The 25,289-nt window shown below is 39.5% G+C and overlaps 1 protein-coding gene across 1 annotated transcript in view; it reads right to left on the bottom strand.

Annotated features, from left to right (window-relative positions):
* gbe1b (glucan (1,4-alpha-), branching enzyme 1b) overlaps window positions 1-25,289 on the bottom strand; it is an 85,221-nt gene that overhangs the window by 37,095 nt on the left and 22,837 nt on the right. Inside the window, exons 7-12 of the mRNA XM_038694127.1 lie at window positions 24,102-24,311; window positions 13,819-13,934; window positions 12,684-12,811; window positions 12,281-12,379; window positions 2,366-2,476; window positions 2,103-2,274 (exon numbers count right to left, since the gene is read on the bottom strand). Of these exons, the coding sequence (XP_038550055.1) occupies window positions 2,103-2,274; window positions 2,366-2,476; window positions 12,281-12,379; window positions 12,684-12,811; window positions 13,819-13,934; window positions 24,102-24,311 (836 nt within the window). The remainder of the gene's footprint in view (window positions 1-2,102; window positions 2,275-2,365; window positions 2,477-12,280; window positions 12,380-12,683; window positions 12,812-13,818; window positions 13,935-24,101; window positions 24,312-25,289) is intronic.

The raw sequence follows: 25,289 nt of genomic DNA, 5'->3' as shown, positions 1-25,289 counted from the left end.
TCTCTCTCTCTCTCTCTATATATATATATATATATATATATCTCTCTCTCTCTCATATATCTCTCTCTCTCTCTCTCTCTCTCTCTCTCTCTCTCTCTATATATATATATTCTCTCTCTCTATATATATTATATATCTATCTCTCTATATCTCTATATCTCTCTATCTCTATATCTCTATATATATCTTTTTTGTGCATGTAACAGGTTTGCAAAGTGAAAAAGCCCAAAGTCCAGCACAAAGGGAGTTCCCATCTCCCACAGAAAACTCTGCTCTGAACCGCTTGAAAACAGCTCGTTTGTAGTCCAGCCCTTCGCTTCCTTTACTTGTGACGTCACAATGAAAACACGTCATAAAGCTTGCCAAGCGGCTAGCGGGTCAGGCAGGCCCTCAAACCAAGCTAGTCTGAGCGGAGGCCCTTTGGCTCGACTCGCCTTTGTTTGGGTTTCCATTGTAGAAATGTTGTACCTGTACCTGCTTCCAGGTACTTTTTTTCGTATCACCTCACCTCCATCGAGGTTCCAAGCAAGCTGAGGGATACTAAAATGTAACGTGAAAACACAACAGACTGCTGATTGGTCAGAGTGAATTGTCACTATTCACTGCATCATCATTGCTGCGCCAGACAGAGGCCAGCAACAGAAAGTTTTACATTTTACAGTTTTCATATGGAATTTCATCACTAAATCCACTTCTGAGAAGTTTTGAGGTGAGAAATCAGCTGTGTAGATTTTGAATATTGACAGTTTTATGAGAAGTGATGGCAGAACAAAAACGTGCTTGAATATTTGTTGAATATTATGAATATTATATATTATTCACACAGACCGCTGCAGCAACAACGGCAGAGGGAAACACAGCTGGAAGGTTTTCATACCGCTTATCTGTCTTTACATTCTGAATAATGTTGAAACGTTTTAACTTAAAAAAGAGAAAGCTGTGTGGATCGCTAGTGTGTGTGTCGCATTGATCATTACGTCGCGGCAGTTGTGTGACGACAAGCTATTTAACCATCTCTGGGTACTATCTGCAATGGAAAACGGAGCAGGGCCGTGTAGAGTCGAGTCTATCGATTTGCGCTATGGTAGCATTTTTCGGCAAGGCAGCATAGATCGTCAGAACACCGGCAACAGTTCAACGTTTAGTCCTAAAAGACGATGCAACTCTGACTCTGTTTGGGCCTGGAAATTCACAAACACAATCACAATTATTGGTTGTGAATTATATTTAAAATAAGTGAGTTAACGTTCAAATTGTTTGGCCAATTTTTATGTAAAATTGAGTTGAATTATGGTGATTTTTGTAGGGGTTTATGGTAAGATGTGGAACAATGATGTTGTGTGGTTGTGGACTTGTGAGTAACTTATCCCATCTTCTAGGTTACAGTCGCAGTCTGAAGCGGCTTTGATTTGGATCACACTACCTCGTTTCTTACGACCCGCCCTTCTCTGCTTCTGATTGGCTAGTAGTCCTTACCTGGGAACTGCGCATGTGCAACTCCCAACAAAGATTTTGTACAAGTAAGATGCGTCACTCTGTAGCTCAACAGCAGAGCGTACAACACACAGGGTGAAAAGAGGAGCTGCAGCAATGTGCAGTATGAGAAAAATATGATGTTTTTTGAAAATTAAACCATGTACACCTGTTCTGGTACAACCCCTAAATAACATTTTGAACCTGAAAATGAGCATAATACCACCTCTTTAAGGCTGCAATGCACAATTATTTTTATTACAGATTAATACGTCAATTATTCTTCTCGATGAATAAATTAATTGTTTACAATTTAAATTGTCAGAAGAAATATTCATTGCCATGTTTGCTTGCATGATGATTTAAATTAGGAATGGATTATCCTAATTGTTGTAAATTAATTTCCTGTCAATGGATTATTTGTTTCACCACTAAAATATATCATAGGACCCCATCAAACACAAGAACAGGATCTTATTAAACTCTTATTAAACAGATAACAAGGGTTGTACTATATTTCTTAATGAATGCTTAATATTATTTAGTCTACAATAATAACAACAACAATACAGTATAATATCTAGGTAACTGTAGGGTTAGAATCTCTGTGTGTTACCATGATGACTCACCCATGAAGTTGAGGTAGCCTTCTCCACCTAGGCCATGAGTGAGGAGGCGGATCATCTTATGCAGCTGCATGCCACGGTCGATGACGGGTGTCATGGGAATTATGGAGCTCATGTTGGTGTACATCTCCTTGTCCATCAACCAGAACGCCAGAGTCTTATCCCCAACAAGAGCCTGGAAAGGTGGGTTAGGTTTTATTACCAACAGTGAGATAATACAGACTTTATTGACACTATGAAGTAGAATCTTGTAGAAAATAGCCTACCTGATCATGACTTTCTGCATAGGCTATGCATTTCTCTCCATAGCGCCTGTTGGTTAATGTGTAGACAATATTGCCCATGTTCCAGTCTTCATCCTTTAACTCCTTCAGGATCTACACAGTGACAGAGAGGGGTTATTGAAAAAGGGTATGATAGATGTGTAGCTCAGAGATCCATTCGGGCTCTGACTGATGTCTGAAGCTCAGTACTTCAACTCTGGCAGTCTTCATACTTTTCTTAAGTTTTCTCTGGGTTACACTTCCTTCTCAGATCAATCTCTGTTTTGACATCTCTATATCTGCACTGTGAGTTATGTCTACCTTTGAATGGCGGTAATGGAGTTTTTAATAACTTCACCACAGCCCATGGGTAGTAAGGCATCAGCTCTCCCCACCTGAGATGGCCAAGGTCAGAGCCTCTCATCCACACGGAGGGATTCAACAATAAATCCAACCATGGAATCAATGCCCTGCCACTGGCCTGCCTACATGCACACTTCCTGCCAAAGGAGTCGTTTTCAGAGGTCAGAAGGAAACAAGGGGCCACCAAAACATGCATCTCGAACACATCTGCCCACACAGTGCTGCTATACAGTTACCAAAGCTGCTCCTAATCACTCACAAGTTACACAAGCAAACAAGAGCACAGGGCACAGTAAAGACACATAGACTGTCTTGGGCACAGAGAGATGCTAGAAAGCCACAGTATCAATGTCAATCCTAAAGGGGGAAAAAAATAGAGTTTACACCCTCCAAGAACCCATGGTGATGGACATGCAGCCTGTCTGAATGGTGGGGGAGTTAGATAGCCCATCTCAGTGACAGGCTGAAGTCTGCTCGGTGGAATTGGCTGTGACAGCTGACTGACATGCCAGGAAACCTTTATATTACTCTACAGAGCCATAATCCTCTGAGTAAAGAGAGTAAATTGTGGTGATCAATATGTCTGAGATGAACTGGCTGGTCCACCTAAATAGAGGCTACCCTCCTCTATATATCACTATCTGTTCACATTCACTCTTCACCTTAGCTTTGTGTGGCCATATTAGTCATTGCCAATGCCACCAGAAAAACTCAGCCAGGGACTTAACATCTACATGTAATACAAATTCTCAGACCTTTTAACTCCCTGTGAGCTCAGTTCGCTACCTCAGATCCTCAAGCTGAGCCACGCTGGCTATTCTTTGGTTTTAGCAAACATCAAAACTGATCAAGCCCAATATGCAGAGGAACAAACATTAGTTTTATTTCTTAAATCACATTTTTAATCACAAGTTAACAGACGGGCTTTGAGATCAATTGCTTTTACCCATCCCAGCTGCCAGGTTTAATCTAATGTCCATCTGTTTCTGTTCCATGAAAATGGATTTTTACAGCACAGAACAGTATTAAAATAATTATTTTTTTGTAATTACCATGTAAGATTGCTTTGAAAGAAAATGTGTTAAATTTTTAATTTTTGATTGTCACTTACCGTATTTAGACGAATACTATATTTAAAGGCATTACGGTTAAAGAGGGGAGCAAAAGGGTGTCTATACAAAGTCCTCCTCAATGTATCAAAAGGTAGAGACAATCAGAAAAAGGAATAAACATTTAAATAAAAGGTAAACAATTGAGCATGTCATTTGGCATGAGATTTTACTTTAAAAATAAACCTTGAAGACTTTACAGTTCAAGCTCTATATTTGATGGTACTGTATATTTGTAATGGGAAATACAAAAGAAAGGTCAATAAAAGTTCTTTGAGGAGGTAGTGAAATATGAGGGAAGGAGGGAAACATTCAACATCAGGGAGACCATCAGGTACATACAAAAACATTCATATAACAGTGTAAAGAATATTAACTCTTTGAATAGTTAATAAATTAAATATACTAATAATCTAGGCAGATGGTTCAGGTTAGTATTCTCAAGATGTTCCTCTAAATGAAAGGTATCTTGTTGAGGTAGGACGGTTTAGTAGCATCCTGGACAATATTACAATACAGTAGTTCATATATTCATAAATGGAACAGCAATACAAAGCTTCCAAATTAATTTCACTCCTGAAGCTAAAACTTAGAGTACAACACCATATGAAAATAAATAAAACCTCTAAATGTTAGCTTCCCCCCCCCCCCCCTAGCTCCAATATAAAAGCTAAACAACTGAATCTGCAGGATATACCCCAGAGATCATCCCGGCCGCCTCCACAGCCACGTGCAATCATACACTTTACACTTCCTTATGAATCATTACAATTCAATTCAACCGCAAAAGTGGTCTGGGAGCAATTAATCTGGGAGTGGGACTGTCGGAGTGCAGACAGGAGTGACTGGGTTGACGACTTCCCTACCACCAGCTCACCCACATCAGCCCCGACCAGCAGAGCTTCCTGGCACCACTGACACTCCACTTCATCAATGATAATGAGCAGTGCACAAATCTTACTTTACAAGCCTGCTGTCAGGAGCCAACCAGAGTGCCCAGATTAATTAGGCAGAGCCAGAAATAAAATTTTTTAAAATCTAGCAGTGCAGGATGAGGTCATTTCACTGCCTCTGACATGCTGTGACTGATTCAAAAGCCTCTCTTCTACCATAGCTTGGCACTGGGAAGGACTCGGGGACAGAGGTGTGTTCAGTGTAAAGCTCTTGTTTTACATTTGGTGGCTGACCGAGCATCCTGCCTCTCCTGTCTTTGCAGACACAACTGGAACTGTGAGTTTGCGTTGCTATGGGGACATCCTCTCTTCACACATACAGTGCCACCCCCAGAGATGAGCAAAGAATGAAGGTGTGTAACACTCAATCCCATGGATCAAGTTTATGCCTCCCTATCTTTATATTTTCACAGTTTTGGAAATTAATGAACTTCCTGCCCACACAAATGTCTTTGCCAGAGGCTTCACCCAACTGAAAGGCACTCCTTAGCTCACCTCAGTTTTCCCGTAAAAAGCATTGCTGAAGTAGCCCGAACCATCTAAATCCAGAACCAGTTAAAGCTGGAGTGCTGGATTTTCAGGCTATAATGAACGTCCATTACGTTCAAACCTTGCCAAACTAGTTCACATAATGCTGATCAAGCCCATCACCACCAGGTAAATCTCTCTGTATTCGCAGTACACAAGGGTTTTTAAATCTGGTGTCTGTGGCAACATTCTTGCGTGGGAGGGCCACAGCAACTAGGAGTATATGGTGGAAAAACTTATGAAACATAAAAAAAAGGTTTCTGATGCCACAGATAAAAAAAGAAAATCAGCATTCGGAGCTATGATTACAGTCAAAAAAAGAAAGCAACTGGCGGGACAGATAATCATTGGTGAAACTTTTCCTCAATTGACAGTGCTGAGAGAAGAGAAGGGACTGAGGGCAGACACGGATGCTGCGTTACTGCTTTTGGACAGGTTGCTATTTGTAAAATATTTTCAGAGGGCTACGTCACTATTACATTTACGCTTCCTAAATGATAGACTATTGTCTTAGAGCTGTGGAAATCTCTCTGTTTTTCCTGTAACTATTTCTGAACATGAGCCTGGGGTGAGCTCACCTGTCGGCATACGTCATTGGCACACATTGATGTGTAATTACTCTCACTGCCAGAAGGGGAAACAAAATTCTATACAGGACTTTTAACACCATACAAGGGGCCTCCCACCACAGAGTGCACTTAGCCCATAAAATAAAGCAGGATGAAGCTGAAATGCTGCAGTTAAAGGAGACACCGGCAAAGACGGTCAAAGAGAGTAGGCATCCTTTAAGCACTGACATGTTCACATAAACAAGACTCCATCATTGCTTGTTGGCAGCCAGAATTTTATTAAGTCATGTTAATTGAAAGTGTTTCCAGTATGATGGACAGAGCAAAGTATGTGGACCAGAAATGGATTTTCCCCTGAAACTAATGAGGAGAGAGCTGTGCAGACTGATATTTTCATTCAATTAAAATAAATGGAGGAACAGAAACAAGAATCGGGACAATTGACTCAGAGGTCATTCAAGTTGAAGAGTTGAGAGAAGCAGAGGGATGCGGAGAATTCTCTGCATCGCCTTCTCTTATCCTAGCTGCGACCAGCAAGCCCTCTACCTCCTCTGCCTCTAATTGTTTCAATTACATCTCAATCTATTGTAGCTGGAGGGAAGGGTGCTTGTTAAATTAGAGGGCTTTTGTAACATTATCCATTAGGAGTGACAGCATTTTATGGTCATAATAAGATCGAATCATCCAAACTTGTGCTGTGCGCCTTATCTGGTCCTCTCATTAGGATATCTTAATTTTTCACAGCCTGTTGGTCCTAACAGCCTTCTGCAGCCAGTAAATGAGTCATATCAATCAGTCATGCTGGGGACGAAACACAGCATGAGACCTCGCTCGAGGAACTGAGAGAGATTCATTCGTGCACACATGTGAATCTATAAATAAGCTCTAGTGCTCTCTCTTTGTCTCTCTTCCCTTCTGTTTCTTCCTGCCTGTCTGTTTGTCTGTCTGAGGAAGGTCTATCTTCCTGAATGCTTGCCCTCCCCACTCCATGTCTCCTTCTCTGCAACACACACCTCACTGGAGGCTCCACTTCAGTCCATTCAAATCCCTCCCTAATTGACACTCTGTGAGAAAAGGCAAGGCTAGCCCTGAGTGCACTTCACTGACTATACCAAGGCATGTTCATATGAATGCTTCCCTGCGCAGAAATACATGAATTTCACTGCTCTCTCGCTCTCCTCGAGCTTTACGATTCACGTTGCGTCAAGTCTCCCCGAGGAAGCAACACATTTAATTGAAAAAATGCAAGCAGAAGAGGTATCTAGACAAATATTGCATTGCAAGCAATATTGTTTGAAAAGTAAAAGCAGCAACAGCATCTTCGGAGGCATCCTGAGGATAATCCTATGAAACCTCTGGTTACTGTGGAGAAGCCTGCGTCTCAGCGGTACAGCACTGCCTGCCGTACAGCTATTGCAAGCATCACAGAGGAAGGTCAAGTCTGGGACTATTTCTCCCTCCCTCCCTCCCTTCCTCTGCCCCTCTCCTCTCCTCCCTCCATCCTCGCTACTGAGTAAAACCCACCGCTGTGAGAGACAGACTTGATTAACGATGCATAGGCTTCCCCCAACGAGAAACACGAGAAACTGTAGTGCAAGAGACTGCATGTGGCGCCGAGGTCACACTCTGCTTTGCTTTTTCACCCAAAATATGAGTAAATATAACTTTCAGTGTGGGCTAGCGGATAAAAAGGCACAGCGTTTTCATGAATCTTACAACAGATAACCTCTTTAGGCATTCTGCAAACAGCATTTCCCTTCAAACAGCAAACAAGAAAAAGCCTCTACTTGTTCTAAACATACACAAACACACACACAGACATGACACGAAACAATCCACATTCATCCAACAGCAAACCCAAACACACAGACACATCCCCAGAGGTAACATGCTTGTCTGACTTCCTACAAATGTACTTTTTTAAATAATATTTGCTGATTTCATAATAAAACAGTCGCACACTGACGATGAATGGGTGGCAATTTTATTAATAGAAGCTTTGAGGAAACACTAAGGGGACCAAGAAAATTTATTATGAATTATATACTGAAGTACAGTAAATCTGCCCACATTTTCCAGAAGAGGCAAATACTGCTCCAAAACAAGGTTGAAAAAAGCGTTCTACACATATACGGCAGAATATTGCTGCCGTTAAAACAGACAGCAAGAAAAAAAAAACTTTCTGATAAAGAAATACGATAACCTTTATTTATCTCTGGATGGATGGCTGGGTATGCATGCACTTTCCCTGTGCTACTCGGCATCAACATCATACTGTTATGGACTTTCATACCTGATGGCTGCACAGTTATAAACAATGTTTTCCCATTGTGGGCCATTAAGTACTTTCACAGTGGCAGTTTGGGCTGAAGTGCCGAGCTAAAGGGTGCTTCAACAGTTGTTGTGGAAGGACAGAGAATATTTGGCACCCAGAAATTCCCATCCAGTCTGAAGCAGTGCTGGGTGGCAACACATCACTCGATGGTGTTATTATGTTTGCCAGCAATGATTAGTGAAAGAAAGTGTTCTTTCAATTTTAGTATTGATATATAAGTTGTTTTTGTAAAGTTACCCTCCTAAAAAGTTACCATTTTTGTTACCGTTTCTGGTTGAATTATGTAAAAAAAAAATATATATATATGTTAATTTTCTCACAATTTATTTCTAAATCTAGGGATAGAACTAAAATTCAAAGTTGAAAATGACCCATGTCCATTAGTGTAAATCACAATGAAGACATTTCAAATCCATGTTTGCCCAGATGAAATGTTGGCATATGTGATGCATGATATTGATGATATATTTATGATATAAATAGAAATAAAAGTGAGAAGGTTTTCTACTAAACGTTTTGTGTGCCGTTAACTAAAGCCAAATTAAAATGATTTCTGAGTATTTACATTTAAGGTTATCAATGAGCCTCTTCTTGCTACCAGTTATTTTGAGCAAATGTTATTAAAGAGATTGACATAATAATATAATAAGAGTAAAGAGTAAATAAAACTAGCTTCTTCTATAACCATCGCTTCAAGACATGCATAGCATATTTATGAGTAACATTTTGCATGACATTACATGACTTAACATTATCAGCATATTAAAAATATAAGTATACAAGTCCTGTAACCATTAAACACCAACAAACATACAACGATTCCTTTTGTTAAGCCACCTGCGGAGACTGTTTACTGTATTTTACTTCGGTGTGTTTTTTTTCTATATGTTTGAGTGCGTACACATTAGCTACATTTTGTCTATGATAGCAGAACAAATAGCTGAACCTTATGCTGTATGGCATGACTAATTGTAACCTTCAGCAAACCTGGCAAAACTAAATTTGTCCTCACAGCTTTACTCTTCCAAACAAGCTCTTCTTCAGTACAGTGCCAGCAGCCATATCAATGTAAACCCTGGCACTGCTGATTGCAAAGCAGGTTTGGGCTTGGCCAGTACCTGGATGGGAGACTTCATGGGAAAACTAAGTTTCTGCTGGAAGTGGTGTTGGTGGGCCAGTAGGGGGCAGTGTTCCCTGTGATCCTAATAGTAAGATGGCAATGCCCCAGTGCAGTGATGGGGACACTGCGCCGTAGGATCGGCCGTCCTTCGGATGAGACATTCAACAGAGGTCCTAACTCATTGTGGTCATTAAAGATCCCATGGCACTTGTCGCAAACAGTAGGGGGTGCCATGGCAAAATACCCAACCTGGCTTTCACCCTCTGGCCATCTAATCATCCCCTGTAGTAATTGGCTCAATGTTTCCCTCCGTCTCTGCCTCAAGATGATGTTTGGTGAGCGTTCTGGCGCTAAATGGCTGCTGTGCATCAGCACCCAGATGGGTGCTATACATTGGTGACGGTTAAGGTGAGTCCCCCCCACTTCACTGTGAAGCACTTTGAGTATCTATGATAAAGTGCTATATTACAGTACAACTAAAATGTACATGTTAAAACAATTTTGCTACAGTAGGAATAATGAAACTAAAATTGAAAGTTTGTGTTGAAATAAAAGAAACAATGACAAGGAAATTTAAATTCATTTTCATATTATATCTATTCATAAGCTTATCCTTTTCTACTTAGGGTTTTCAAAGTCAAATTTCATCTTTAAGTAGAACTATGTCTTTTTGTAGACCAACATGAAAAAACACTCCAGAGTTTTCACGTTTTTCAGTGAAATCTTGGCATTGAAGAAAATACTGAACAAAGATGATCATTCACACACAGAACTTTTTCAATTTGTTAAGCAAGATAATCTCCACGAATTAACACATTTTTGCCATACTTAAACCTCACACACAAATTACTCCATGACATTTTAATATATTCTGATGCTTGAAAAAGCATCAGAGATCTGGCGAGGGAACTTGCCGCTCAATGAATGTCAGGATTTTAGGACTATAAAGTGTCACGCTCTATTGCCATTTCAAGTTATTCATGAAAATTCATCATTTCAAACATTTTCTATATTTCTTCACACGTACCGTAACTACCATTTTCTTCTTTAATTTATTACCCTGTGTGTAGTTGAGGATGAGTGGAGGGTGATAACCCTGCTGTGACAAGGATGGGATATTGGAAAAAATTGTGTTTCTGATCTTCAACTATTCAGATTGTCAGACTGGTTGGGAAGAATCAACAGAGCACTGAGTTCAAACTGAGAAATATCCTTTGCTTTGACATCATATAAAGCTACCCCAAGGACAGACATTTAGACTGAATAATGAATCAAAGTGAAATGTAAAGGTGACTGCCAGTCTATTCAAATACTGCACTTAAGAAAAAAAAACATCACAAAAGAAATTTCAGCTTGGATCAGTGACTAAATGACCTTCATGTTAAAATTGCATTAACATTACATTTTATTTCCAATAACAATTATGTCTCTGCCATCATTTATTCATAACTCTGTATTTGAAGGGATAAATAATGACCTTCCCATTTGCACAGCAGGTAGGATTAAGGAGGAAAAAAGAAAAATAAATTAGCACTGCTTTAGAAAAAGCACAAAGACCTTTCTCAGTTTGATTTTTATTTTATTTTTTTAAACTCACAGCTCCGAGTAAAAGAAACAACCGAGAGTGGAGTCTCTTCGCACGGTAAGAGACTTTAGACCGCTTTCACCATTACAGCAAAAGGAGTCCAGGAAATTCATGTGGCTTGTTTGCATTTCTGAATGCGTCTCATTCTGAATGTGATGTACAATTGTAGAAATATATTCAGTTATCTGTTTCATGGAAATAGAATACTATTGGCTTAAAAAACGTTTTTTATTATCACTTTAATCCTTCATTGTCCCTATAGTCAGCAGTCTGGTATTTAACTATGTGTAGCCTTGCTTAATAAAAAGTTAATCTACTCTGTTTTAATGTATTTTAAATGGTTTGTTTTTATGTAATTTTTTGTAAAGTATGTAAAGTATGAAAGGTACAATAAAATTAATATCCTATTATAGAACAGTGGGGTTTCATTGTGTGAAAAAAAAACTTTTATAGTATAGAGTTGGTATTACTGAAACAATAAAGTTATCTACTTTAGTAACGTGGCAAAAAAAAACAACACAAATTTGATTACAAGCAATCAGTACGGAATACTATGTGTAAATTCATTCACGGCTTGGTTCAGTTTGTTGCCAATACACTAAGTGACCATAAAAGTCTATAATGCAGTACAAACAACTCTTAATACGTTTATTGTGCAGGCCACTGTAGTTTTTCTAGTCACACACTTGTATTATATAAGTAGAAACAAGAACGTTTCGAAGGATATAAGCGTTTTTAGTGTACTTCTAAATTTCAGAAGTCAGTTGATGCATGTTCCATCAAGTTTCCAGTTGTATCAAGCTTCCTTGTCCAAACATGGGAAGGTTTCTCTAGGAAAATACAGGGCAAGATCTTTATGTCACTGTATTGCTACAACAGTTTTACACTTGAAAGCTTCCTAAAAGGTTTAAAAGCTGTATTGATTGCACTTTTTTGTTAACTCTTATTTCTTTCCCTAAGTATTCAGCACATTGATCGGATATGTGCCATCAGCTCTTACTAGTATTTATTGCTCTTACTAGTATGTATTGTCAGTTGTAGATCTCGTGCTGTATTTGATGCTTTCTTGATGCTTGTATGTTGTTTCTCAAATGTAAGTCGCTTTGGATAAAATGAGTAAACGTAATAGCTTGGCAACAGGCTCAGCTGTAATATAGCACAAGAGTTTTTAATGCATCCAAACATGCCCTGTCACTCCCTTTGTCTTTCATCCCTGTTTTGAACGTTTACAGTTTTCTCTCTGTGGCTCATACAGGAGTTTCTGTGTGAGCATAGGCCTACAGTGGCTGTAAAGGTCGGTGGGGAGAAAAATGGGCGCAAAAAAGAGGTAGATTAAAAAGAAGTAAATCATCTTACCTGAATCCACTTGTCAGGAATGGCCATAGCCAGTCGGTAATCAAAACCAAGTCCTCCCTCCTCCACTCCTCTGCAGAGAGCAGGCATCCCTGACACATCCTGCAGAGAAGTCACACTATTTCATATCACATTTTCTTTGTGTGCACCGGTTTCTTTCCCAGTAGTCAGCCAAGATCACATCAATACCACTCCACAACTCACATATTAAGGTAAGAAAATCCTATACCACAGGCCAAAAAAGAGTGGCATCCAATTTCCTTTTGCATTACTTCTTAATTACACCAATGAATACGTAAGTAAGCTATGCCTAACTAATAAGTGTTTCTAATTAATAATAGCTGTGGGCAGTATCATTGAATAGTAAGTTGATGCTGAAGGTGTGTGTGGTAGAGTGTGTTTTTACCTCTGCAACAGTGATGCAGTCAGGATAGAGGGTATGAACAATGTGATTGGCAAGCATCAGGTAAACCAAAGAGTCTTCGTCCACCTGTAGGCCAAAGTACTCACTATAGTCCCCTGAGAAGCCTGCGCCTGAGGAGTAAACACCCACACAGTCAACACTCATCATGTCTACCACTCAAATGTCTAAAATTTTTCATTCCCTCGTGCTGCTACAGTTTTACTTCATTTATTATCTGACATATTTCTAAACTGTCCTTAATATTGCAACATAAATGTAAATTTTTATGTCTCATTTTCAGGCTCATTCAGGTTAGAAACTAGTACAGAGACATCTGTACACCGGCTACACAGTAAAATGCCACTTTAGAAATTATACAGTAGAACCTTCTGGTACTTAGGATATTCAAAGAACTTCATAATAATAACAATAACAATAATAATGTGACAGCTACTGCAAATGACTATAGATTCTTTCCTCTGTATAAGGTTCGACTGTTTTTGTTTTAATGTATATCTTTTACTTAGTACTCAGTTTTTTCTTTTACATATACATTTGTGATTTCCATCTGTGATATAGAGCGTTTTGAAATTGTATTAGATGGTTTGAGTTATTAGATTTTAAGTTGGTGGGGGTCTTTTTTTGTTTGTTTGTTTTGTCAGAGCTTGAAAATGACAAACGTTATATGTAAAAGCCCCACACTTTAGGTATTACTTGATTTTATTGCTCTCCTCACTGAATATTTGCTCAAATTAAATTTAAACTTTGTAGCATGTATTATTACACACTTCCTATAACCTCATTTGAAATACTGTAGAGGAACAGATTTTGCCAACCAATCAGGCTCAAGTATAGTGACGGTTCTGCCTGTGAGCTTAATGAACATTTCCATGTTTAGACACATTAATTAATTAGGCAACAGTAAGGCCTACACTATTGTGGCCTTATGTTTTATTAATTGAAACATGCTTTTAATAAGTATTTTCACCACATGATGGCTGGGATCAGTCAGACCTCTCAACAAAACTCCTATTGGCCTTATTCTTTAAGCTTCTGGAGTCTGTGGTGCACACTGCACTGTGGGTTTCAAAGGAGAGGATGACATGCTTTATACACACAGCACACAAACCAGCCTTACCGATGCCATGGTGATGGTACAGCATAGAAGTAACACCATCAAATCGGAAGCCGTCAAAGCAGTACTCCTCCATCCACCAGCGCAGGTTTGACAGTAGGAACCGCAGCACTTCCCAGCTAGTAAAACACACAATGAGGCACACAATCACACACACACACACACACTCAAGGTCAGATAAACAAGAAGCTGTGAATTATTCACACATCTCATCATGCACTTTAGGCACCAGAGATTAATTTTCACTGCTACAGGACATTCACATATTGATAACCAAAGCTCCATTATGTTGGAGATGGAGCGTCAGTGACAGGAGATGGCGCTTTCATTAACTACGCCATAGAGGGGATGCCATCTTTCACGTATCCAGTTGTCAGGGTGAGAAATCAGTGGCTTACAGTACACAGCATACCAATTCCCATCAGACCACTTGCACGACCACTGGGCAAGCATTTAGTGTAGCCAGGCCCATCCCTGTGTATTTGAACTGATAGGATTTCATGCTACACTTGGGTAAACAAACACCATGCGTCCTCTACTCAGGATAAGATAAATCATACACTTCTACTCGCTTTGGCTTCCATCTTCAACATATAACGAGTTCCTCTCTCATACAAGCAAGAGGCCAAATACTCTAGAAGAAAATGAGTAAAACCAACAAACTATCTGAATATGAAAGCGGAACTTGTGGCTGAGTTTTGTTGCCCATGGTATACTTCAAAGCATGCAAATGCTCTCTGTGCCTGTTGGCTGGATTGTGTTGGTGGAGGCGGGAGGAGGTGGATTCCATAAATGGCTCCAGTCCCCGTTCCTGACTGAGCAATGGGAGAGTCATCTCGATCTGAAGAGCCACTCAAGGCAAAGTACACTATGCACCTCACCTCTTCTCATTCAGTGGTATGTTGCCATGGAAACGTCAGTTAAAACTCAAGATTTGGTTGTCTCTCTGCGGTGTGCGTAATGAGCACCAAACCGAACATTGTACACATGGATGCCATGCTCAGCAGCAAAGCGCAGAGGATGTAAGGCAAATGACACGGATTAAATGTGAACTGCTGCCTCTGCATAGGCTGAATTTCTTCTGTACATTCTCCAGCTCCGACAATGGTTGCAATGATGTGTGTCTGGTGTATCTGTATATAACCATACCTCTGAAGCTAATATATCTTCTATTTTTGTGACAAATTGGTATCTATGTTAACATCAATGAGTTTGTTTTTTTTAACAAAAGTTTCATGAAATATGGCTGACCCCAAATAGTGGAAGATTCGATGCTTCGATGGGCGGAGCCTGATTCGACTGTCAATCTCACAGGCCCTGTCCCATTATCTGCACTTCCGCCCTTGTGCCCCTCAATGCGCGTTCTCAATAGGGGGTGCAAGACCATAGGGTGTCCCGATCCTCTAATGTTGTTCTCCAGGGGTGATCATCAGCACACTTAATGCACCCCTTTCGCAAGTGTGCATCAGACCTCACTTTGCTATTATCCAGAATTCTTGTAGTGTCATGACATTTCGAACAGCTAACCAATGGGAGAGCAAAACGGTTGCTATGGTGCTGGTCACCGGGAAAACTCAGAAGAAGAAGGAAGCCGGCAAGAGCGTAAACAAATGAAGAAGAAATTTATTTTTAAGTGTTTTAATTCTTCTGGTAAGAAACTGCTGGTGAGTTGTGATCAATTTTAGCAGGAGTACTGTGAATACCGCACCTGCGGCCAGCGCCATGTTTATATTATTATTATTTTTTTGGTTCACAACAAGTTAACAAGGTTAGGCATCACAACAGGTAGGCCTATGTGTGAGTATCTTCCATCATTGAACATACAAAACCACCACCACTATATGAGGTATTACATTCAAGTAAAAATAACATCCTAAACATTCTGGTAAATAATTTAAGTAAAATATATAAACTATAGGAATAACAAATGAAAATATAAATGTAGAGAAAAATAAGGGGCAAAAAGAAAATATTGGAATATTACTAAAGGCAGTATAAACATTACATTTCTATAGATAGTTCCTGTAACAAAGTAATTGTATAGGCACATTTATTGTCATTTATAAATTGGATTGACTCACAATACATTCTGATTTCTTTTCTAAATAATTCGAATGATGGTCAGGATCTTGAGAACTTGATCTTATGGATGTGGTATTTTCCTAATAAGATAAGTTAACCATTTTACAGATTTTTTAATTTTTGTTTTCATAGTGTAGTATTACATCCTTGACTTCTAGTTTCATTAAATGATCAGTTTGAGTTACAAAGTAATCAAATTTTTTTTTCCCATAATCCCAATGTGTATCGGTATTGACACAAAAAAATAAGTGCAGAATTGTTTCATCTTCATCTTTGCAGAATTCACATTTTTGATCAATATCTATAAATTTTTACAATATTTGGTTAGTAGGGTATATGTTAGGCGCAATTTTGTAATGCATTTCTTTCACACAAATTTAAATGGAAGTTGCCAGCGCCATGTTTGCTCTCCTGATCACAACAGAAGTGACATAGATAGTGACATGTGCAAAACTGTCCCAATTCTGCTCTTCACAGCTTTGGGCATTTGCGCACTTACTCCGCTAAGTGCACTTTGAACAAGTGTCCACTTTGAGGAAGACCTTAGGGCGTAGTGTGGACATTGGGACAGGGCCACAGTCGAAGCTTCGCAGCGAAAACAAGGATCTTTCCATTTTCGCAATATGGGGGTGGCCAACCTCTGATTTTACATAGAACTACCAGTTAATGTACAGCCTATTAAAATATAAATTTCAACATTTAATGCTGTAAATAAACATGTAAAAAGAATAAAACTTTCAATAAATGTTTTTAAAGAATAAATCCAAATTTTTAACCGTAACCCTGGGTCATCAGTGCGCATGTGTAGGGTAGCATGTATGTAGTGGCAGAGGAACACTTGCTGACGAGAATGAGCCCCAGCTTCAGTGGTGTTGTGCCTAGTCCGTACCTCGCGGGACTTTCTGATAATTTATCACCGTTGATGAACCACACACAGAATATTTAATTGTTTTTAAATAGCTGGCTACTTGAAATAGACCCGCGAGGAATCGCGACATGCATGCAGTTGTCGGCAGCACGGAATGCAGGCCAAACTCTGCACAAGACCAGTGAATGACCATAAAAATGAGTGTGTGTGTGTGTGTGTGTGTGTGTGTGTGTGTGTGTGTGTGTGTGTGTGTGTGTGTGTGTGTGTGTGTGTGTGTGTGTGAGTGAGTGAGTGAGTGAGTGAGTGAGTGAGTGAGTGAGTGAGTGAGTGAGTGAGTGAGTGAGAGAAATTTCTGTAAGGCCTTGATTATACTCGGGAGCAGACGCGGACAGCTGCGAACCTCCCGAACGTGGACGACTTCTGTACTACCTTCAGCAGTCAGCTTGGCGGACACGTTCCACACAGTAGATCGGTTGTTGCCCTGCTAGTCGCCGCGCGGACGCGGTCACAAAAAATGAGGTACGTGGACGTACCTTAGACTGTATACGTACCCCCCTATGGTACCCCCTCTGATGATGATTTTTCGTCACATGGACCCTCGTGGACGCGGAAAGTATAATCAAGGCTTAAGTTGAATGAATGGAGACTTCTCAAGATTAAAGCGGAGCTACCATGTGTAAACCCCCCCCCATGATTCGACAATCAGTCTGATTCGGCTATGTCAATCCTTAGTCAGGGACAGCCCTAGAAATACCATTTGAATGAAACCGACTGTTTGGGCTTTATTAACATATAACTACAGCTATTGATGATGCACCACATTCATTGGCTGGCAGTACAGCAGCCTTTGCCCCCTTTCTTACATACCCTAGAGAGCCTAAGTCATTGTGCACTGTGTTTATGTAAAATGTTATTTAAGAAGTTCTTGTCTAACAAATGTTTCACCACTGCAAGGGCATTGCTGTGTTAGAGGTTCATGTAGGGTGGGCACATGCATGTGCATGACATAATAACTAATAACTAACATAAAATATTACGTAGCATAACATTTACTATTCCTGTCCAGACATCTGGAATGAACTGCACAACATGCTGTTAAGCAAAGTTATACTGTATTGTAATTTGCATAATTAAAATGTAAATATGAAATTGAATGGGGGTTTCTTACTTCTGGAATACAACTGGGAATTTTGATTTCCCTTCAGCTCTCTTTCTATATAGTAGCAGTTTACAAACCTAATTCAGACCCTAAATTAGAAAAGTTAGACACTGAATGTCTTTTTTTGTTTTGTTTTAGTTGCGACACCACACTAAGGGGCAGTTCAACATTTTTTGCTTGAATGATGCAATTTCATCATGTCAAAAAGTTGGTGAAGCAGTGAGTCCCCGATTCACGCTTCAACAACACTTCAATAACATTTCAAACTACAAAAATCCATCCAAACACTGACAATTCTTATTCCTAATAATACCTCCTCTTTCATCGATTCATCCCCTGAATGTTCAAACCTTACATGCTGAGGATTACATCTTTTATGGCAAAAGACAAAATCACAGTTTTTTTGGCCATGACACAAAATACATTTAAATGCGTTGCCTTCTGTGCTCCATTCCTCAGGGATGACCAACCTCAGCACTGTTTGACAGGTGTGAAGCCGCATGTTACATCGGCGCTTCCTCCTTCCCTTGAGGAAGAGCACAAGGGAGCCTGGTATGATCCGATATAGCAGCCTGGCTGGGTGGTCACGCAGACCCTGTGATAAATAGATTAGGTCCTCCACTCCACCGCGCAGAGCCAACAAAGGCTCAGACACAATGTATCCTCACGGGATGGAGATAATAGCCAGTGAGAGCCAGAGGCCCAAGATGAAACCATACTGCCACATTAGGACCCACAATGCCATTCATCATCAAGTCCAATTACAGTGAGAAGGTAGATCTCTATACCCAGTGCAATACACCGCTTATCTATGCAGTTCAATGAAGTTATCACTCGGCGTGTGGTGTTAATACAAAACAAAAGCAAATTGCATATTACACTTTCCTCATGCTAAAGCTCAGCCATGACAGTAAAACCTGGTTAGAGAGCACTAATAGAGTAAAGCGCTAATATTGCTGCTTGTAGAGTAAAATGAGGTTATTCATCATATGTGCTATTGTGTAGCACACACAGTTACAAAAGTCACTACAAGTCAATTCAAATAATAAACTTTTTTTCACATCAGCTTCATGCTTAGTTGCTCCTTATCAGAGCTCATTTGCTTCTCCAGCTGAACGTGACTGTGCTCCATATTATGGCATTTATGTTCTGTTGGAAGCAGAGCAGATATCAAAATATGTTTTGTTTCCAGGAGTCAGTTTTGCATAAGGGGTCAAGGCAACTTGTCATGATTGCTGAGAAAAAGATTTAAGTCCCTGTTTTCACAACATCACAGGTAAGCTGCAGATAAGACCAAATAAATTTAAGAACCTGACAGGTCATTCCACAAGAAGTGTGATGCTCAAACAACGATGCTAGACAGCCTGATGGATGGTGTGCATTTGTTGGACCAAAAAGGACAAATAAGGTGCCTCATTTAAAGCATTTCAAACTTTTCTCCAATCCCTGCAGCTATTAATGCGTCCAGGACAGAGACATTGACAGCAGTGACACCTGCAATAAATTCACATTTTTTTTGGTTGAAACTTGATTTATTTATTTTTTCAATCACAGAATTTTTCGTTCAGCTTGTGGATAATTACACGTGCACCGTAGACTCTTGAAGGATATGACTTACTGATGCTATATAATGTCTTATTTATTATTTCTTCATATTCCTTTTGGGACTAAAGGTAGACATTTTACTCATGCTTAGTTGTCACATATCCTTTCATCACATAAGCCGCACTGCAGTAAAACAGGGTTCAATAGCCAGTGAGCACTGTGTGCATCTTAAGATGCAAATATGTGCTCTGTGCTGGACATGTGTAGGAAATACATCTTTTTTACTAATACCACATTGTTAAACAGCCTTTCAGGTAGTCTGGTGATACTGGCTGCCTCGCAGGGTAAACACTCATCTAGCTGCCTGACAGACTGCACCCTGTATTGCTGTGCTTTGTGTCAGATATCTGCCATTTGTCTGGCATTCTTTAGGCTGCCTGGCAGCTAGCTGCTTTTTCCTGTCATCCTGGTTGGGATTTTCTGCTGCCTGTGAGACTGCTTGGATGTTTAGCAACCTGTAATTAGTATCACCTTGTACTTGCTGCCTTTCAGAATTCAATTGTAGTCTGCCCCATCAGAGTTTTCTCCAATGGACCATATTTTTGTAGCGGCAGGATATCTCTGAAGGTGTATGCTGAATAATCACTGAAGTTATATAAATGGTATGACCATTCTGACAAATAGGCATGTTTCCCAATAGCTATACAGTTAGCTGTCTCGCTGGCAAACATCACTATCACATTTGCTGACCACTTAGGATTGACTGATTATAAAAAAAAAAAAAAAAAAAAAAAGAGTTGGGCCAGAACTTGGCAGCCAGCCTAAAGGAAGAGTAAAGCCTTACAGATTGATTGATAGAATAATAGTACCTGGTGTTGGGAAAGCATAAGAGTCACAGCAGGTAACATTTCATTAGTATTTTTTAGTATGGAATTCCAGGCTAATTACAAAACTGTTTGCTGGCTCAGTGTAGTTCACTAGCAAAATAGTGCAAAGCAGAGCAATCTTGTAATACTGAGCAAGTAACCATGTCTCAGTATCATGTGAAAGAACAACATTGACTCAAAATGAGTAAACGACTGACTCAACTTAATAGCTGTAGTAATTAATAAACATCTCTTGCTCATAATAAACTCATTAACTCATAATTCAATTTGTTCTTTTACAAATGTATTTTCTCTGCAATCTAGACTCTATACAATAGTTATTAGAAAGTAAGACATGAAGATCACCAAAGGGTAAAAAAAACAACCAAAAAATAATAAATAATACAGCTTTTCCCCTTGATGTGCGACTTCATGGGGCAGTGCAAATAACTTCTGTGCACTAAATACTGAAATGACTGAATTTCGACTGAGCTGAATTTGGACTGAGCTGACATGTCAAGTGTGCATTTATTGATTGATCAGACAGCAGTCAGGCCCCGACTATAGTCCAAATATAAATACTCCAAAGGGAGAAAAAGACAAATGTTTCTTTTAGGATGGTTTGTGCTCTGCAAGGTGATACTTTGCTTCTTTACAAGCTTCCCTTGTGTAAATTCCCTTCGAATTTCCCTATTTCAAAGATGTTTAGCTGGCACATTGTAGGCCTAGCAGCTGAAAACATCCAATAAAGAATTCTGTGATAAAGATGCAAAGAAACCTCATACTGGCTTAAGTCATGCTTAGGAAGAAACATCTTCTCCATAATTGTGTCGCTACTATAACACAAAGACTAAAATATCATACGTGACAGTAGCTTGTAGTAATGAACCTGTATGACATACACAGATTTTTATGTGAATGACAGCAGGGTTACATTAAGAAACATAACATGATTAATGGATTTAGCACAATATCATACATCAGAGACCTAACTTATTTGATTCTGCCTTATTTGAGCTCTCATTCTGTAGAATATACTTACAATCCAAGCAGAGCAAATCTTATTTAGTGAGTGTCTATGAGCTATCTTTTTCACACCATTTATATTGCTCCATCCACACATCATTAACAAATATTTGAATGTCAAAAAAACACACGCATAGAGTAATCTTGTCAAAGAAAGAATTATTGCTCCTTGGTCCTCAAACACAGGGCCAATCTCTCAGCATGAGAACATGGAGAGGAGTTGAAAAGAGTTTTCAAAAGCCTGGCCCTGGGCCTATTTTTCATATCTTAAGAATTCACACAAAGATTGATGAAAAATGGATGCAAATGATTCTGAGAGGAGAGGTGGGGGGATTACAGAAAGAGCCCACATCAAGCTTCTCAGAACTCTCACATGTGAACACCCTGATCTGCAAAGAGGCTTGGCTTCTCTGGCTACCAACCCCTACATGCCCAACGATGGGCTCACACGGTCAGTGTCTCAAGGTTATTTTGACGCCTTATAAAAGGTTTATGAAGGAAACAACAGCCGGCGACTAATGCAGAAATGCCCTAGTTAGTTTCTGCCTATCACATCAAGAGCAGCTGAGTATACAGAGCATCACCTTGTTTATTCATAAACAGTAAACTGTACATCCTGATAAGTTTAAGAAGTCTTTATCAGGCATTCAGTTGATATCCAAGCTAAATATAAGTTGCTAATTCAAGAGCATTTGGGATATTTTATCTCGAAGCAAAAGGTTCCAGTGAATAATGTGTACCATTTTCCTTCGTTATACTCAAATAAGTAATCTACAGTAATTCAACAATTTCGTTAGCAGAAGTATGAGATGCCAAGAACCTCCTGACATACGCTAAGAAAGGGCAAGCAACATGCTGTAATATGTCCTCAAATGCAGATGCATGTCAATCAGAGGGAACTCAAGTTAACATTTGGATAGCAGGCATCTATCGAAACAGCATTGAATGTTTTATGAGAAAACGTTGAAGAGAAACACATATGTACCAAGTAAATAAAGGTTCTCCTTGATAAAGATGCAGAAGTAGAAGCAGAGCAGAAGAGGCAGCAACAAGTAAAATATATCTATGCTTCCAGAGCAAGCATCAGTCAGCTTCTGTCAACCTAATAAGAACATCATGGTCAGACTGTGATGGCTGATAGCAGGGCTGCTTGATTAAAAACAGGCTGCGTTTCACACTAGGATCGTGGCTAGCCTCTGAGGTTCATTTCCTTCCAAAGGGAGTAGCAGAGAAGCTTGACACAAATGACACATCCAAACAACCTGTGAGAGGCAGAGAAGACAAATGAACTTCCTATGACATTGCTGAGCTCCTTTGGGCTTTTACAAATGACTCCTCATATGCCTCCCAGCCGTGGCATATGTCTGCACTGTGTTTAATGAGTGCTTCGGATATGAAGAAGGTTCAATAACTAATGAAAGAAGAACCTTGTTCTCTTATTATATCCCCCATGCCTCACGCTAAACATGGTATAATGTATTGAAAACTGCTACACACAGACACAGACACAGACACACACACACACACACACACACACACACACACACACACACAGGCAATGGCATTTGATAGACTCAACAGTGCCTGTTCCTCTTTAATGTGTGCTGGGATCATTTTCTGGGTACAGAGGAAAGAGGAGATACTTAATTAACAGGGCCTACAACACCAATCAATAGTTTTGGTGTACACTGAGCACCAGCAGAGTCAGAAAACAGCCTGCAGACTTCAGGCCTTTTATGTTTTTCCTTACACTTTTGTAATTAGATGAAAATATGAACATTACCAAAGCCTACCAACACTGTAACATCAAATCATTACTCATGTTGCAGTAAAATGCAATGCCTGTCTATCTAAATGTGTTAAGGAACCTTAAGTTCACCATTAATAGCCAGTTCTCCGCTTTAGGAATATCAGATTAACAGTGAACATTGACTGCATGGCGATTTTGGTGAGAGATGTAATCTGTCATTTTGAGATCATGTCTTGCTTTTGACCTTCAGCATGTCATGCGGTATCAGATAGTCTGAGAAAATATAAAGAGTGGTATGTCAGGTCCCATTTGGCCTCATTTATCAATCTGTTTGTATATTGCTTATACATTTCTGTCTTAAATTCAGAACCCCTAAAACCATAGGGCTCATTTATCAACCTTTTTGTCAGAGGTACATTTATTTATCTGATGCAGCCATGGCCAGTTTTAAATCCCTTTCATGAGTTTAGTATCATATGTAACATATCATATGTAACATTTAAATCCAGCTTTTAATCTCCATAGCTAGAGCATAATGTGGAGAGGAGTTGAAATTGAAGTAATCAGTGGGCACTTCATTGCTTTTATATTATGGACAGAGTTAAAAGGCTCAGAAAAAAGCTAAAACTTTAATTACATTAAAATTACCATATGCATCAATGCACATCTAAAAATATGTTGTGCATCATTGCACATTAGCAGCGAAGAAAAAAAAAATTCTCACTCAACCATAAACATATTAAAACTGGTGACTAGTTCTCACTAACATGAAAGCTGAAAGAAGATCATTTAGATTATCAATATATCTTTCTTTAAAAATGTACCCTTAATTGCTTTAGTTTTCTTTCAGTGACTGCACCCATGTATGCAAGCCAAATCCACACGTACAGAGAAACTTAAGAGTCTAACTAATCTAACTAATATCAAACTAATTTATACTAGTGAGAAGATAAGGTACAGGAGTTAACAGTGGAACCAGACAAAGAGTACCTGGAGAAGTTGAAGAGGCGGCTGTCCCACAGGCTGTGCACCCCTCTGGGTGGGGAGTGAAAGAAACATGAGTCGGAGCCATCAAAGCAGTTCAGGCCGTCCTCAGTGTTCTGGGAGGCGTGGCTGTGAACGACATCCAGCAGCACCACGATGCCCATCGAATGAGCCACATCTATCAGCTGCTTCAGCTCATCTGGGGTACCGTACCGACTACAAATACACACACATTTGTATTAGTTCACCACAACTTGACCCTGTCCTAAACCCTTTCCATTTCACGGACTAAATTTAACTCATACATAACCGTAATCCTAATCGGTTTTGTTTTGATTCTTCTTTCTTTCTTCTTTTTCCTCTGCTAAAAGTGTTTGGGCAGCAAAAACTGCTGGACAAAAACTCACCAAAATTGGCACGTAGGTTGCGAATTCCACCCACTACTCAGGCAAAAGAAATGGCCCTCATAGACCACATGGTGGTGCTATAACAATCAACTTTGCGTTTTTGCAATTATCTCGAAAACGGCTTCGTTTAGAGTCTAACTTCTTCATTATTGTAATCTCTGGATTCATCTGCATCTTTGCTCCAATGGTCTTCTGCTCTAAAAATGTCAAATTATACAACTTTTTATCACTTTTCTCTAAAACCTATTTTTGCGAACTTGTCCCAGACGGTTTTGCCAATTGACCTGAAACTTTGTCAGGATCATCTATGGACATCGCTAATCAAACGTTATCAAAAGAATTTTGATATGTCAATCTGTTTTTTTTTCATAAATTTTTACTTTTGTGTCTTTACGTACAATTTTACATAAATTTCCGTAAATAAAAATTGGCTTAAGCTCTTGTAACCAAACTTGACGCATCGGTTCAGATGCTCGGCCCAAGCTTCGCTGAGCAGTCCTGAGATATTCTTCCACTAGGGGGCGCTACACTTGCAAAAATACCTCGTTATTCACTGGATGGATTCATACAAAATTCGGTTTGTACGATCTCGGGTAACTACTCATTTGATTTATAAAATTTGGTAATGATTGTGTAAAGTGGGCGTGGCTTATTTGAGACATTTCTCATTCCTAACTTTAAAAAATCTAAGAAAATCATCCATACGTCCTAGAGAGCTGAATCTTTTTCAGCACATCCACTGATATATGACTAACGTTTGCCTCACTGCAACCTATGGTAAATTCAG

Source organism: Micropterus salmoides, unplaced genomic scaffold (genome assembly GCF_014851395.1).
Source record: "Micropterus salmoides isolate LMB-PRFRI ecotype aquatic unplaced genomic scaffold, ASM1485139v1 Ms_hic_scaffold_3, whole genome shotgun sequence".
NCBI lineage: Eukaryota > Metazoa > Chordata > Actinopteri > Centrarchiformes > Centrarchidae > Micropterus > Micropterus salmoides.
The sequence above is the reverse complement of the archived record's forward strand: the minus strand, read 5'-3'. Positions and strand labels throughout refer to the sequence as shown.